The sequence below is a fragment of the Balaenoptera borealis genome, assembly GCF_965194805.1.
Source record: "Balaenoptera borealis genome assembly, chromosome: 18".
Classification (NCBI taxonomy): Eukaryota; Metazoa; Chordata; class Mammalia; order Artiodactyla; family Balaenopteridae; genus Balaenoptera; species Balaenoptera borealis.
The window spans coordinates 76,205,442-76,222,136 of NC_138877.1; the positions used below are offsets into that span (position 1 = coordinate 76,205,442).

The 16,695-nt window shown below is 36.1% G+C and overlaps 1 protein-coding gene across 1 annotated transcript in view; it reads left to right on the forward strand.

Moving 5' to 3' along the window:
- MYO16 (myosin XVI) overlaps window positions 1-16,695 on the forward strand; it is a 505,456-nt gene that overhangs the window by 223,624 nt on the left and 265,137 nt on the right. The window contains exons 10-12 of the mRNA XM_082366214.1: window positions 760-910; window positions 7,000-7,110; window positions 16,069-16,134. Of these exons, the coding sequence (XP_082222340.1) occupies window positions 760-910; window positions 7,000-7,110; window positions 16,069-16,134 (328 nt within the window). The remainder of the gene's footprint in view (window positions 1-759; window positions 911-6,999; window positions 7,111-16,068; window positions 16,135-16,695) is intronic.

Sequence of the window (16,695 nt, forward strand, 5' to 3'; positions counted from 1 at the left end):
GTTGTAAAATACATGAAATAATTATGTTTCTATATATTGCACTTGATTAAATATGTATGTATTTCTGCTTTATGGTCACATTTAGGAAAGTACATTTTTAAATTTTACTAAAGTGTTACAATACAAATTAAACATTCGGATTGTGTTTATTTTTTATGAACTTGTCTTTCTTTTGGCAACAGTGTCTATGGAAGAACAAAAAATGAAGTAGGTTTTATTTTATATTTTTGCCTAGCGTGAGCTGTAAAGAAGTAATAAAACTTATTGTTTGTAACATTGCAGTCCTTAAGCATGTCGTTTGTTTTTAATTCCTATTATCATTTCTTCACAAACTCTTAACTATTGTCCATGATTCTATAACATATTAAAATCCTGTATGAACAGTATTTTACTTAATTGTAGAATTTTGCCTTCACTTGTTTGCATTCATTCACATTTAAATGTTTTGCTTAGTTCAGTCATGCATTTCCACCTTAGCTTTTCAATTGCTCATTGATTTGTCTGTTAAGTCATATATCCATTCATAAACATTTTCTTCTCAGGTTGAAATGAATATATTTTTTCTTTTAAAGGTGAAATTGAATGAAATCTGGAGGTAATAGAAAAGTTTACGGATTTCTCATTGATTTTACCTGCAGTGTTGACACTGTTTCTTATCTGAATTAAACAACTTTCTGTAACCGGCTGTCTAGTCATGGTAATTTTTGATTGATATGGCAATGTTAGAGGACTAATCGTAGCATTGATTTTTTCCTCCAGCAGCCCCCTGGCATTGCCAATTGCCAAGCAAGACAGTATGTTGGAAAAAGACATTATGTTCAAAGATGCAACAAAAGGCCTGTGCAAGGGACAATCTCAGGACAGTACTCCTGAAAATGCCACCGTGAATGGCCCCACCAAACCTGATCAGGTAACTACACCCTTATTGCATGTCTGCTAGTGTTGCATCCTATTACATCATGCCTTAAAGTCCAACTTTTCAAAAACAAACACCTACTAATTTCAATTCAGATAAAAATTAATGAGTGCAAATGTTAATATTTGGTTTGAAATTTCCATATATAAATTGTTATGGTATTATACTGACCATTAACAAACTTAACTGCTATGTGTTTATACAAGGATTTGAAATTTATAGTCTTGATTTACCAGGAATGGAAGTTCAGCCAATACGTTAATTCCTGAATACTTTCGGTTATGTCATTAGTCATCATTTTGATTATTATGTAGATTGTTTTCTGTTTCTTACAAATAACAAGCATTTTACATAACAAGAAGAAGGACAAGCCAATCACTGAGTCACTTATCCTTAAAAGCAACTGTGGTGGTGTTTTGTGTGTGTGTGCCTGTTTGCCCCAGTGTCCAAATGATCAGAGATCACTTTGAGGAGCTTGGAGTTATAGAAATGAATATACTTTTTGCTATCATACCCACAGAAATAAATGATTTTTATATGTTTCATGTTTTATAAATGGCAGAGTAATTTTCTGAATGTCACAGTAATCCCTGAAAATGTTTTGCTTCACTGTGTCTAATTTTGAATGTTTTAAGGACAATTTATTGAGGTTTTCTAAAGATTCTCTTTTCAAAATTTAAATTTCATTATTTTTTGTTATTTTCAAATAACAAATTATTTTTGTAATTTTGAAATACCTTTACGTTTTAGTAGGTATACTCATCAGCTCAGGCTGCCGTAACAAAATACCACAAACTGGGTGGCTTGAACAACAGAGATTATTTTCTCACGGTTGTGGAGACTGGAAGTCTAAGATCAAGGCTCTGGCTGATTCAGTTTCTGGTGAACATCTTCTTCCTGGCTTGCAGATGGCCGCTTTCTCTTCACATGGTAGACAGAGAGAAAAAACAACCTATCTGGTGTCTTTTATAAGGACACTAATCCTATAGGATCAGGGCCCCACCCTTATAACCTCATTCAACCTTTATAACTTCCTAAAGGCCCCATCTCCAAACAGTGTCACAAGCTGGTTGGAGCCTCAACATATGAATTCGGGGGACACAATTCAGTCCATAGTGGTAGGCAATTGAATGTTAGGTGAAATTTAAGGCAAAGCTTCTTCTTAACTTTTTTAAAGGTCCTATGAACTTTCTGTAAACTTAATACATATTATTAAGTGAAAGAGTCCAATCTGAAAAGGCTACGTACTATATGATTCTATTATTTGACATTCTGGAAAAGGCAAAACTATGGAGACAGTAAAAATATTAGAGGTTACCAGGGGTTGGGGCAGGGGAATAAATAGGTGGAGCACAGGGAGTTTTTAGGGCAGTGAAACTACTCTGTATGACACCGTAAGGGTAGATACGTGATATTATACATCTGTCCAAATCCATAGAATGTACAACACCAAGAGTGACCCTGACGTAAACCATGGGCTTTGGATGATGATGATGTGTCAGTGTAGGTTCGTCAGTGGTAACAGAGGTACCACCCCGGCGAGGGATGTTGATAACCGGGAAGGCTATGCATGAGTGGGACCAGGGGTATATGGGAAATTTCTGTACCTTCCTCTCAATTTTGCTGTGAATCTAAAATAGCTCTAAAAAATAATATCTTTAAAAAAAATGAGAGGACATTCACAGCATAATGTCAAGTGTAATCCTTGCTGAATGACTTTTCAGTTTTTAATGTAAGCTCTTTATAATTGTATCCTAGACACTAAAAGCAGCTGTAATCATGTTCTATTGTTCTGGTATTAAACAAGGAGAGGCTAGTATTCAGGTTTCATGTGCATATGTTATCTGTGTAATATTCACTTACATCTCCCACTGTGTGCATCATGCTGTCATTCATTCTTGGTCATGAGGTGCTTGGATTCTTGGCAGGACTATCCTCACTCACACTTCACAGGAGGGCTTTAGAAAAGCCTTGTCAAAGCAATAAAGTTCTGATTCACATTTTAAAGAGAAACACATTGTGTAGAATTCAAGTTGAAACAAAACCCACAGCATCTCTCCTTTCAGATTTTTAGAAAATGTAGGTCTTATCAAATGGTAACTCCATACATGAATATTCAAGACTTGATTTAAACTTTTTTTGGTTCTGATAGTCACCAAAATTCACATTTGCTTTATAATATCTCTGAGAATGTAGATTTTTTTCTTAAGATGCTTAAAATATGCGACATTCTTCCTTCTCTTCACTTTTTGTTCTGTTTTCAGCTCCCATTCCTCGTCTCCCCTGCCCTCTTCCATTCTTTTCTAATTTCCTAACTGCTTAACTTCTTATTTCCCTTCCTCCCTCTCTTCTTTCCTTTCACAGTATATTTATTTAAATTTGGTTCCAGCTTAAAATTCAGGTCAAATTTTTATTCCATTTAGTGAAGACATGTTTTCCTGGGAGTAAAGAGACAGGAGGATGGAGTCAGGCAGATTTGCTGTGGCTCAGGTCTGCTCCTGGAGCTCTGACTCTAGAAGCCCCTTAATCTTACTAAGCCCCATCTGTAAAATGGGAACATAGTACTCACCTTATTTGGTTGTTTTGAAGATGACAAAAGACTAAGGCTATAAGGTGACAGCACAATTACCAAGAACAAAAACTCAGCAAGACATATTTATTGTTTTTATTACAGTTATTTATATAGACTGACTGTAAGGTTTTGCCAGAGTCGTTGAATCCTCTATCCACTAATTTATCTGCTCTTAATTCATGTAATTCCAGTCGACACTGGGTTTTCTTTTTTTCAATGTAAGTATAGATTATTTTAAAAAATAATAATATAAAATAATACTTTCAGAGCTTACAAACGCTTTCACCTATAATATCTTTTTTTGAATTTTATTTTATTTATTTTTTATACAGCAGGTTCTTATTAGTTGTCTATTTTATACATATTAGTGTATACATGTCAATCCCAATCTCCCAATTCATCCACCACTACCCGCCCCCCAACGCTTTCCCCCCTTGGTGTTCATGTTTGTTCTCTACATCTGTGTCTCTATTTCTGCCCTACAAACCGGTCATCTGTACCATTTTTCTAGGTTCCTAACGCATAACATATATGCGTTCTAACGCATAACATATGCGTTAATATACAATATTGGTTTTTCTCTTTCTGACTTACTTCGCTCTGTATGACAGTCTCTAGATCCATCCATGTCTCTACAAATGACCCAATTTCGTTCCTTTTTATGGCTGAGTAATATTCCATTGTATATATGTACCACGATTTCTTTATCCATTCGTCTGCCAATGGGCATTGAGGTTGCTTCCATGACCTGGCTGTTGTAAATAGTGCTGCAATGAACATTGTGGTACATGACTCTTTTTGAATTATGGTTTTCTCAGGGTATATGCCCAGTAGTGGGATTGCTGGGTCTTATGGTAATTCTATTTTTAGTTTTTTAAGGAACCTCCATACTGTTTTCCATAGTGGCTGTATCAATTTACATTCCCACCAACAGTGCAAGAGGGTTCCCTTTTCTCCACACCCTCTCCAGCATTTTTTGTTTGTAGATTTTCTGATGATGCCCATTCTAACTGGTGTGAGGTGATACCTCACTGTAGTTTTGATTTGCATTTCTCTAATAATTAGTGATGTTGTGCAGCTTTTCATGTGCTTTTTGGCCATCTGTACGTCTTCTTTGGAGAAATGTCTATTAATGTCTTCTGCCCATTAATCCCCAAAATTCTACTGTGGGCAAGTTATAATTCACTTTTGCTACTTAACTGACTCTCAAGTTTCAAATTGAGTATTTAAACCGACCAAACTTAAACTCAAGAAAGTTAAATAAATTGCCTAGAGTCACAAGTGTTTCTTTTCTGCTGTGTCCAGTGCTCTTTGGAGACACGACAGCAAGCTCCGGGTTCATTTCCCAGAGCCCTGCTGCCCTCAGGAGAGAAAGTGTGTGTTCCATTGCTGCACGTGCACATAGGGATTTTGAAGATTGGTGATGGTTCTCTTCCTGTAGTCCTCGGACATACCAGCATCCAGGTACACACAAGTGTAAATTCTCAGCAAGCAAAGGACCTGATATATTGCACTCTCTAAGAAACATCTCATAGAATACAAAGCAGGTGAAAACAAGGTGCTGTGCAGGCACGGTGATGGGCTTCAGCTTTGGGAAGCTTAATATTTTGTCAGATCATCACCCCTTTCCCTGTAGGACCATCCCGGTCAGCTCATTCTTTTCTAATTTCTTCTTTCCTCTTCTTTCGTGCCTACTTATTTCTTTCCTGCAAACAGCCTTTCCCCAGAATCTTCTTGCTCTTATCCCAATTGTCAGACCTTCTGTTTGCCCACTGAATTTCTGGTTCCTGGACATACACTACTTATGTCCTAGAGAGAGAAAACACGATCAAACAAAATAGAACAAAACAGGAAATTTGACAGCACTCAAAGCAGTGTTGGCAAGTAGAGACGAGGGATCAGTGAATTCAGAGTATTTCCAAGGTGCAAATTCCTTTTGGGTCTTGAAACATTTCTCAAAGTGTTTCTCTAATTTCTTCCTGACTTTCTATTCTGAATTATGTCTGTTTTGTGTTTCAGATTTCCATTTTTGGAAATGTATACATATATAGAGAGAAGTGTATGTATATACATGGATATTTGTATATCTTCATAAGAACCATAATGATCAATCCTAGCGAAGATGTTAAGTTTTGTTTTTTGTTTTTTTTTTACATATTTATCCCGTCTCTGTTTTGACTGTTGTCATAATTGTTTGGGAGACACTGGTAGCATACACCACTGAGTCTACAACTATAACATAAAAATATTCACAGACATATTATCAGCTGTCACAGCGCTTTAGGAATCTTTAGAAAGAATGTGCCCCTTGCTTAAGACTGATTATCAAAGCCTCATTCCTGATCATTTTGGAATCTGTTATGCTAACTACGAGGAATTCTTCCCTTGATCTACCCTAACACTGTATTTTCACGTTTCATTACTACAAGCAGGCTGGGAAGTCTTCACATTTTTACTGTCAGCCTAGTAGTACTTTCTCTAACCCCTGCAGCAGCTGTGACTGGAGATGAAAACCCTCAAGAATTCCAAAGAGATGCCGCAATAGCTCTTTCAGCCTTGTTGGAACAAACGTGAAACTTCTGTTAGTGCTATTCATGCTTTTTTTTTTTTCTTAATGTGCATGCAGAAATTTGCCTTGAGCTCCTGAGAGCTGTGGTTATAGGAGGAATTTTATTATCTTCGCGTAAATCATTACTTCTGAAGGAAAAAACATCCTGCTCTTGGTTTTTCTCCTTTTTATGATTGCTTTGGGAGTTCAATATGTATGCTAACCTGCTAGAGACCTTTGTCTATATAAATACAACTAAACATTGCCCATTTCTGACTTGTAAATAATAGATTTTTATCTAATTTAAATATTTCAAATTTACCTGTTTTTTTTTTTTTGAAATGTTGTCCAGTTTTTCCACTCTGTCACTCAGTATAAAATTGAGTAGGAAAGCAGTGCTTTTCTTTCTGACAGAATCATCTTAATCTCACACTACTTTAAACTTAGGAGTAATGCAGAACAGAATAAACTTCACAAGCCAAAATTCTAGAGGCTACTTTTAAATTTCAGTGCCTGCCTCCATGTATTCAGAAACCGAAGTCCAGGCACACTGCTTCCTTCCCATTCCAGTTTCGTGAGAGGAGTTTTCCTTTAGCTTTGCAAACACTGAAAAACGTGAGCTTTTCAACAGCTGGTCCTAAAAAGGACTCAGCACAGTTCAGAGCTCTCTAAATTAGACTTCACGATTGGAGGGACGTGGGGTCACATGCAGGTTGTGTGTGTAGGTGCGTGTATGAGTGTGTGCCCGGGCTGGTGGGTACAGAACAGAGATTCTCACCTGAATACATTTCTGTGACTGTTGAATTTTTTGTTCCTTACAAGTGAACCATTTCATCTTTTAATAACAGTTTCGAATTCATGTGGTCTGTAAACGTTTGACATGTAATTGAAAATGGAACAAACAACTGTGAAGACAGTTGATTGGAAAGCAGTTAGGATTGATCTTACCTACTTTTGCCCCAGGTCAAGCTGATACCTCCCGCTCCGAACGACGACCTGGCAACGCTCAGCCAGCTTACCGACAGCAGCCTGCTTTATGAAATTCAGAAGCGCTTTGGGAACAATCAGATCTATGTAAGTGCCCTTGAAATTGCCTTTTGCACTGCTTTTGTCTTGCTGCATATTTTCACCCTTCAGTGCTGCAAATATGACGAGGAAGGGGCTCATTGTTATTTCTGGTCATGCTGATAGCTTAAGGTGGATTTCTCAGAGTTTGGGTCAATTCTTCTGATTCAGTTATAAGGCAATTTCTGCAAAGATTCACATTTCAGGGTTGTTAAGAGAAAGTTGAAACCCTGAGGGTAGACAGCTTTCCTGTTGTCATGTTTGCTGGAGAAGAAGATCTTGCTAGAACCAGCAGGATCTGCAGATCACTTATAAAAATGCTGTTTGTTTCATCTGCTTTAACTCAGCCTCCTAGATCTGGAGAATGAAGCTAAAGAGGAAAAGCTAAGTGTGCGTGGACGATGCTTCTCTATTTGCATGAAAGAAAAACTATTGTTCTTCTAAATTATCAGGAAATGTCTTTGTCTAGTAAATAATTTATATACACATCTCTGATAATAGCATACAAATATATGACTCAGATGACAAACAACATGGAGAATTGATTTGCTGTGGTTCTCTTCTGGTTTATATGTGTTATTTCTTCCAATACGTGTATCAGTTTTGACACTATGCAATCTCAATGTCTCTCTCTGTCTCTCATTGATTTTGTTAAGTTCATCTCAGAGCAATTCAGTCAGAATGTCTATGGAGAAATCTGATTATGCAAATGTCTGCTATCCCTTTTTGATAACACCTGTTTTTTTTTTCCTACTCTACTGAGAAACTGATTAAGTAATTTTCATGTAAATGTGAAATCTGAGATTTCTTTACAAGCAATAAATTGTCAGGTGCTGATTAACCCATGAACATTCAATGCAGTGTCTTAATGATGGGATAAATTGCCCGCCACTGTAAATACACTTAAAATTAAATACTTCTATCAAAATTAATGGAATTGAGTCATCCGCAGAACGTGGTGAAGCCTGATTAGTTTGGTCTGTTACTACTCTGTTGCTTTTGTGTTATTTTTGTTCTCTTGTCTCTCCTTCTCCAGCATCGTGTTGATTCTTCTTCGTTTTAACTTCCTAATCACATTATCAGCAGACCACTGCTTGAATAGTTTTGATTTCTCTTATTTCTTTCATGCTTTTCAAGTGGCTTTATCTCCCAAATATCATTTAATCTACTACTCTGTATCCCAGTGGGCACCATCCTCATCATCTATTCTCCAGTAGCCTCCTGACTTTCTAGAGGAAACTTCATAATGAACTAGAGTAATTTTCGTAAAGAAGAAATGTAATCTCGAAACTCCCAGTCTTAGTCCTTTTCTGAGGCTTGTCATTTTTCTTGGAAGGACAGCCACAAGCCTTATTCACGACCTGGTCCCTAAACACTCTCATGGGTGATTCCTAGTAACTGGTCGCTGCCCTCCTTCCTGCGTCAGGGATTCCCCTTAGACTGTCTTTTTTTCCATAAAGTTCTCTTTCTGCCTCCACGTAGTACATAGTTTTATAAACTCCCACTCAATACTTCTTCAGTCTTTAAGTAAACCTTCCCAGAACTTCCAGATTAAGTCACTGTGGACCATCTTTCTGTAGCACACTTCTCACCGCTTGTGATTATAAACCTCGTTGGTGGTTTGATTAGCATCTTGCTGCCCTGCTAGACTCTGAGCTCAGGGGGAACAGGAGCCCTGCTGGTCTTGCACGTTCTCATCTGAAATGACAACTACTTCCCACCTGTTTATCCGAGTCACGTCGCAAACCCCACACAGTGGACCACCTTCGTAGACTCTCTTTGCTAACTCTACTGGGTTTCTCTCTCTACCTGGATAATCAGAATTAGGATTCCCTGCTTTGCTAAAGTTCATATAAAATACTATTAAAAAACAAAATTCAACTGAGTAAATTTTAGTGATCTAATTGGCTTTATTGAATGATTCATGAATTGGGCAACACCCCTTCTAGCTAGTAGAGGGGAGCTCCAGGGGGCCACAGAAAGGGAAGGGTTTTAAAGGCAAGATAAGGAAGTCATAAAAAATAGTGCTTCAGGCTTAGGTAACTACCTGTGGGGAACAGAGGGGCCTATGTAGCGATTACCTCATCATCTTTTGGGGAATGGAGAGGAGCCATGTGACATATTACCTTACTGGTACCAAACAGAAAATTCCTGACTGTCTGGTCAAGACCACATTTCTGGGGGAAGTGGCAGCTTCAGTTAGGTTAGGTATTACGCCCCTGTCGGATAGCCTGGCCTAGCATACGGGACTCTGTTTTGAACCTGTGGTTTTCTTTTTGAGGATATAAACTTTTCACTGTGTGAGACATGATTTCCTCTTCTGTAGACCTGAAATATTGAAGGGCTGAACTACCTAGGATCAATTTTGTAATGAGTACTCCAAGTTATGGTACTTGAATTTGCCTTTAATGGATAGACAAGCAATTTAAACGTTATTGATTGAATAGTAATAGGTGATTCTCGCAGTGTATTCTCTGGACCATTGGATATGTGAACTTTTTATTACCAGTCTGCCCTCAGAGTAAGCTTTTAGAAACTCTTGTAGCAATTTAATGGTTTAATTTCTGTCTGTTGAATCTCGTAAGAATCAAGCCTTGCTTTTTGTATGTCTTTGTCTTTTTCAATTTCATTTTTCCAGGAATTCGTTTTTTATTATGTTTTGCAGAAGTATTAGTCCACAATGAATTGGAAATAAAAGTGTTCCTTCCCCACAAATACAAAAGCACTACTTTAGTAGATGTTTCAACATTAAAATATTCAAATTTGGTTGTCCTATCCCAACATGCCCCTCCCATGCCCCTCCCATCTCCGTTAATGACAACCTCTTTCAGTTTTCAGGCCAAAATGACTGGAAGAGTATTGGTGCTTCTTTTTCTTACATACCCCACATGCAATTTCCCTGCCAATCTCATCAGCCCTACCTTCAAAATGCAGACAGAATACCACCTCTACTGCTGCTCTCTGGGCCCATCAGAGCCCGAGAGAAAACATTTCAGCTGAATTAACTGTTTAACCAGGGTTTTCATCTCTTTTTGCTATAGTCCTATAGTCTGATTTGTTATATAAGACGATCTTTCGGAACAATCTGTAAGTTGCTGTTTTAACTGAGTGTATAGCATCCCATTTGGATATCAGATTGCGAAGTTTCCCTACAGTCTGTAGGAGTAGGAAGTTCCCGAACCATCAAACAGAAAGTGAATTGCAGGTAATGTGATATTCACTCACCAGGAAGTGCACAGAATAAATAACATTATTAACATTCAAGTAATAGTTTTATAAACTATTTTTATCACAAAATATATTTTCAGATAGTCCCGAATTCCTTCAATATTTAGGCCAAAAAAAATTATATCTCCATAAAAAATGCATTTTAGGGTATTTTTATTTTATTTTAATGTTCCTCATCTTTCTTAATTAACAGATTTCTCAATTCTCCCTCGATCTACTTTCTATCTTCATTTTTCTTCTCTGGAATTTAAGACTAATTTTCAGATACTTCACTAATAAGGTTCCCCTTTGGTTCAATTATTTCACTTTTATTTCCTTCCTCCTTTACTTGGCTATAAAATGCTAGCCAGTCCTTCTTTTAAGTGAATGCTGTAATGCATTATGACATATAAAGAGAATAATGCACAGCTCATTAAAGTATTGCTTCATGAATTATTATTTGGTGAACACACCTATGTAACCAGCAGCTTCATAAAGAAAAGGAGTGAAAGAAGTTCCTTCCCCAGTTTACTGTAATCATTACAAAAGATTCTGGCATATACTCTTATGGATTAGTTTTGTATTTCTTTTAATTTTGTATAAAAGGAATCATCCGGTATATTCTTGTTTGTGTCTGTCATCTTTCATCATCAGTATGTTTCTGATACTCATATATAGTGTTGCTTGTAGCAGCAATTATTTGTTTTTATTCCTGTAAGTAAGCTACTGTACAATAAGCTACTGTATGAATATATCCTCTTTTATTTATTTACTCTACAACTGAGGAATCTATGAGTTGTTTCCACTTTTTGGTTACTATAAATAATACTGTTATAAACCACGCTATGCCTTTTGGGGGGCACACATATTAAGTAGCTCTTGGAGTAACACACAGCCTCACGTCTTTTGTGAGGCACTCACCTAGGACTAGAGTGCCAGCATCATCAGGTGTGTTCAGCTTCAGGAGATACAGCCAAATAGTATCTCAAGGTGGCTACATGCCCAATACAGACATCTAGGTTTCCACATCATGACCAACACTGGATGTTATCAGTATTATTTGTATTATTAATTAAAAAAAAAATCTAACCATTCTGGCAGTTGTGCAGTGGTACTTCATTTTGGTTTTAACTTAAATTTCCCTGGTAACTGTCAATTTTAATAATATAATAGCCAGTTATTTTACCAGCAAAAGCAAGTTTATTCAGGAATAGCAAAGGAATTGAAATTCGGGTTGTGCAAACTATGGCAGACCACAGGCAAAGCCAGAAAACAAGGAAGGGGAGCTTGATTTTATAGGGAAAAGAGAGGGTTTGGGAGGGGCTGTAATAACTAAATGATCCATTGGAGGAAGCATGGAGTCCAGAGCTTGCAGGCTTCTCATTGGTTGGGCTGCTCCAGTCTCTGATGGGCTAGGCTGTCCTCAGGCTGAAAGATGTTTTTTTCTTTCTGTTGGTCAGTGAAATAGAGACATCTTTCTGTTATAGATAGATGTAGGGCTCTTCCTGTTTGGGGTAATTAAGGATGCATGGTAGGGGTGTGAAATCACCCCCTCCAGGCCTGTTACAAGTCCAGCTTTAGCTGAGGTTTTTAAAATTAATTCCACATAACTAATGACGTAGACCGATAGGTGTCTGTTGTTGATTTGATTGTCTTGTGAAGTGTCTCCAATTATACTGCCATTTAAAAACAAATGGGTTGTTTTACATTTTCTCCTTGATGTGTAGGGGTTTCTTAAATATTCAGGATATTCTTTCTTTGTCTGATATGTATAGATATATATATAGATATATATTTATTGCAAACATTTTCTCCCAGTTTGTGGCTTGCATTTTAGTCTTCTAAAGTGTCTTTAGATAAAGAGAAATTTGCAATTCTTACAAAGTTCTTTAGGGTTAGTACTTTTTGTGTCCTGCTTAAGGAATTGTGGCCTTGGTCCTGAAAATATTTTCTTATGTTTCCTTCTTGCAGTTTGGCTGTTTTAACTTTAACGTTTCAGGTGTATTACCAGTGTGGAAATGATTTCACAGTGGTAAAAGAGGAGGGTCAAGATGAATATTTTCCCATGTGGATTCCCCCCATGCATTGCAATGAGACCTTTGTTATAAACAAGCTTGCCATGGGGAGTGAGTCTCTCTGAAATTGGTCTTCTGTTATATGGATCCGTTAGTCTGTCTGTAAACCAGTACTAAAATATCTTAATCATTATAGCTATATAATAAATCTTGATATATAGAAAGTCCTCTGACTTTGTTCTTCAAAATGTCTTGGCGAATGACTCTTGGACATTCATACATATTTTAAAGTCCACTCGTCAGTTTCCATTGGAGTTTCATTGGTATTGCTTTGAATGTACAGATTAGATGAGAATAATTGAGATTTTTCCAATATTGGATTTTTTGTTTCATGGAATGTTACTATCCGTCCTTTGGTCATCTTTAATTTTTCTGGAACATTTAAAAAAAATTGGTATAGAAGGCCTGTTTGCATTAGATCTATTTTAGGCATTTTTCAAGTTTTGATGCTATAATAAATGTTATTTTCTTATTGAAAATAACAAGCAATTGTGTTTTCTAATTGTTTATGGCTAATATATAGACATACGATTTTGATTTTTTATAAACACATTTTATTCATCAAACTTGCTATATCCATATGTAAGTATTAACTTCGGTGGAGATTCTGTTGGCTTTTCTCCACACACTGCTATGTAGTCTCCAAATAACGACTTTCATGTGTCTCTTTTAAATCTTGATAGATTCTGTACTTTCTTTCTTGCATTGTTTCATGGTATAAGGCTGTTAATAAAAAGATGACTGGCAGTGACAATAATTGACATTCCTGTCCTGTTTCTGATCCCAGGGTAAAGCTGTTTTATTATTAAAATCTGTGTTTTATCATTAAAATCGGTGTTTTATCATTAAGCAAGTTGTTAGCAGTAGCTGTGCCATAGGTGTAATAACTTTTTTTTTTTTTTAAGGATTTTTTTTTTTTTTTCCGCTGTGTTGGGTCTTCGTTTTGTGCGAGGGCTTTCTCTAGTTGCGGCAAGCGGGGGCCACTCTTCATCGAGGTGCGCGGGCCTTTCACCATCGCGGCCTCTCTTGTTGCGGAGCACAGGCTCCAGACGCGCAGGCTCAGTAGTTGTGGCTCACGGGCCTAGTTGCTCCGCGGCATGTGGGATCTTCCCAGACCAGGGCTCGAACCCGTGTCCCCTGCATTGGCAGGCAGACTCTCAACCACTGCACCACCAAGGAAGCCCGTAATAACTTTTTATAGATTAAGAAAGTTCCGTTATATTAATAGTTTTCAAAGTTATTATTTTTAATCAAGAGTGGGAATTGAATGTTATTAAATGTTTTTTGTCATTTATTGAGATGATCCTATAACTTTAGTTCTTGACTCCTTAGTATTATAAATTACAAGGGTTAATTTTCTAATATGAAGCCAACCTTGGATTAGTAGAATAAAGCATATTTGGTTGGAATATATTATCTGTTGAGTGTCTTATTGGATTCAACTTGTCAACATTTTTCTCAAGATTTTAGCATGTATTTTAATGAGAGAGACCAGCTATAATTTTCTTTTCTTTCAATATACTAGTTAGGTTTTTAATATCCAGTTTATTGAGGCCTCTTAAAATGAAGTGAATCATGTTCCCTCTTTGCTGTTTTCTGGAATAATTTGTATAACATTTGTTTATTTGTACATCAGCATTGAGAAGAATTCACTGGTGAATTCTTGGTTTTCTTTGTGGAAAGGTTTTAGACATAGATTCAATTTCTTTTACAGAAAATAAAACTAGTTAGATTTCCTGTAACTTAGTACATTTGTTTTGGTAAGATGGTGGATTGTTGTCCACATCTTCTAAATATCCAAACTTAGTGACTAAAGTATGATCCCTAATATCCTCTTCATCTGTTTTCATGTCAGTGGTATCTGTAGTGATGTCATATTTGGGATATTGGTAGTTGGTGCATTTCCTCTTGTTTCCTCAGTCAATCTTGTTAGGGTACTATGTTTTTATTAGATTTTTCAAGATTGCCTTTTGGCTTTTGTTTTCTATTCCTTGGCATTTGTTTACTATTCCTTTAATTTCTGCTCTTTTTTTTTTTCTTTAAGTATTTGTTTATTTATTTATTTATGGCTGTGTTGGGTCTTCGTTTCTGTGCGAGGGCTTTCTCTGGTTGTGGCAAGTGGGGGCCACTCTTATCGCGGTGCGCGGGCCTCTCACTATCGCGACCTCTCTTGTTGCGGAGCACAGGCTCCAGACGCGCAGGCTCAGTAATTGTGGCTCACGGGCCCAGCTGCTCCACGGCACATGGGATCTTCCCAGACCAGGGCTCGAACCCGTGTCCCCTGCATTGGCAGGCAGATTCTCAACCACTGCGCCACCAGGGAAGCCCTAATTTCTGCTCTTATATTGGCTATTTAATTCTGCATAATTTTATGTAATTTGATGAGCTCCTTGAAATGGATACTTAGATCATGATCTGCCTTTCTTCTTTTCTAACATATACATTTCAGGCAATAATTTTCATACCAAGTATACCTTTAGTAGCATCTCACATGTTATAATATGTCATAATCAAAATATTTTCTCATTTGCATTATGATTTCTTTTCTGGCTCATAGGTTATTTGCAGATGTATAAGTTCCATTTGGTGATTTTCTAGGTATCCATTATTAATTTCTATCCTAATTCTCCCATGATCAGAGAACATACTCTATGTGACTCAAACTCTTTGAATATAATGAAACAGGTCGGTGTTCAGTTTAAAAGAATGTATATTGTACGGTTCTTGGTAATAGTGTTCTATATGAGTCAGTTAGTCAGCTTGGTAATTATTTATTTCAAACTTTTGTCTGTTTGTTCCATTAGTTACTAAGAAAAAATTGTTAAGATTCCCCACTATCACTGTGAGTTCATGTTTCTCTCCTTATAGTTTTATGCTAGATTTTAGTCTCATAGAATTTTAGAATTGCTATACCTTCCTGATTTATCATTTTATTATTGTGAAATGTCCCTTTTTATCACTGGTACTGCTTCCTACCTTAAAGTCTATTTTCTATGAATTGAATATTGCTAAACCACCTTTCTTGCAGTTACTACTGTTTGCATGTGTATCTTGCTTCATCCTTTAACATTCAAGTTTTCTTAGTCTTTATATTTGAGTTAGCATTTTAATCCAGTTCATAATCTTTGTCATTTAATTATCTGGTAGTTTACATTTGACATAATTACTGATGTATTTGGGTTTAAATCTAACATTTTATTATTTGGTTTTTATTTGGTCCATCTGTTCTTTATGCCTTTATATCTCATTACTTGTCTTTTTAAAATTAAAATTATTTTTATTTGCTTTTTGTGCTTTACTAACTTTTCTGTTATACATTTTATTATTATTCTTATGCAGCAACATAGAATTCATACCCCATTCACTGCCTACATTCTATTTGGCCATGTGTTTTAATTTTGTATGTTTTTATTCAACTGGTGATTATAAAACCCCTTTAAAATAAGAAATTCTTAGAATTCAGTCATTTCACTTGTTATGTGTTCAATGGAACAAGTCTATTGGTTTAATTTTATTTGAATTTTCTATTTATTTACAAACTGTTAAAAGAATTCACAAAATGGTAAAGTGTGATTTTTACTTATTCTCTATATTTTGCTCAGTGATTTTAAAATTATATAATTTTTAACTTTAAAGGTGCTATTTATATGGTCCAATAACTATTTATATCCTTTCCTTTTAACAGACTTTTATTGGGGACATCCTCCTGCTTGTTAATCCATTCAAGGAGATTCCAATTTATTCCACCATGGTGAGTATAAAATTTAAAATATCATTTAATAATGCAGAGTAACACTCACTAGACATGCCTATTTGTATCAAATGATTAAGAAGAAAAAACCAAAACAGTAAGTAAAATCAGGCTTCTCAGAAAATCCTACACTGAATGGTTAGATAATAGTGACTTTAATTTCTTCTGAGAAAATATTGACAAGGAATGTTATTTTGTCAAAAGATTTCTTTGCATTTATAATGTGTAATTCTTATGATTGTAGTCACTAGACAGACGTCTAAAATCAAATGTTATATTAACTCTATTTCCCATGTATTTTTGATTAATTCAAGGTCAGTTGGTTTAGAGTTCTTTGAACATCATGACCGCTTTCAGAAGAGTATTATGATGTTAAAGCAATGGAATAAGAAAGGATGATACTGCATTTATACATTTTTCTAAAAGACTTTCCAGCTTTAATCATGACACTCAAAATTAAAAGAGAAATTGCTTTTGGAAAATCATTCCAGGCAACTGAAAACACAGTATGATCTTTGCCTAGTATTTTTGGATCAAACATACTGTCATGGGAGCTCTCTA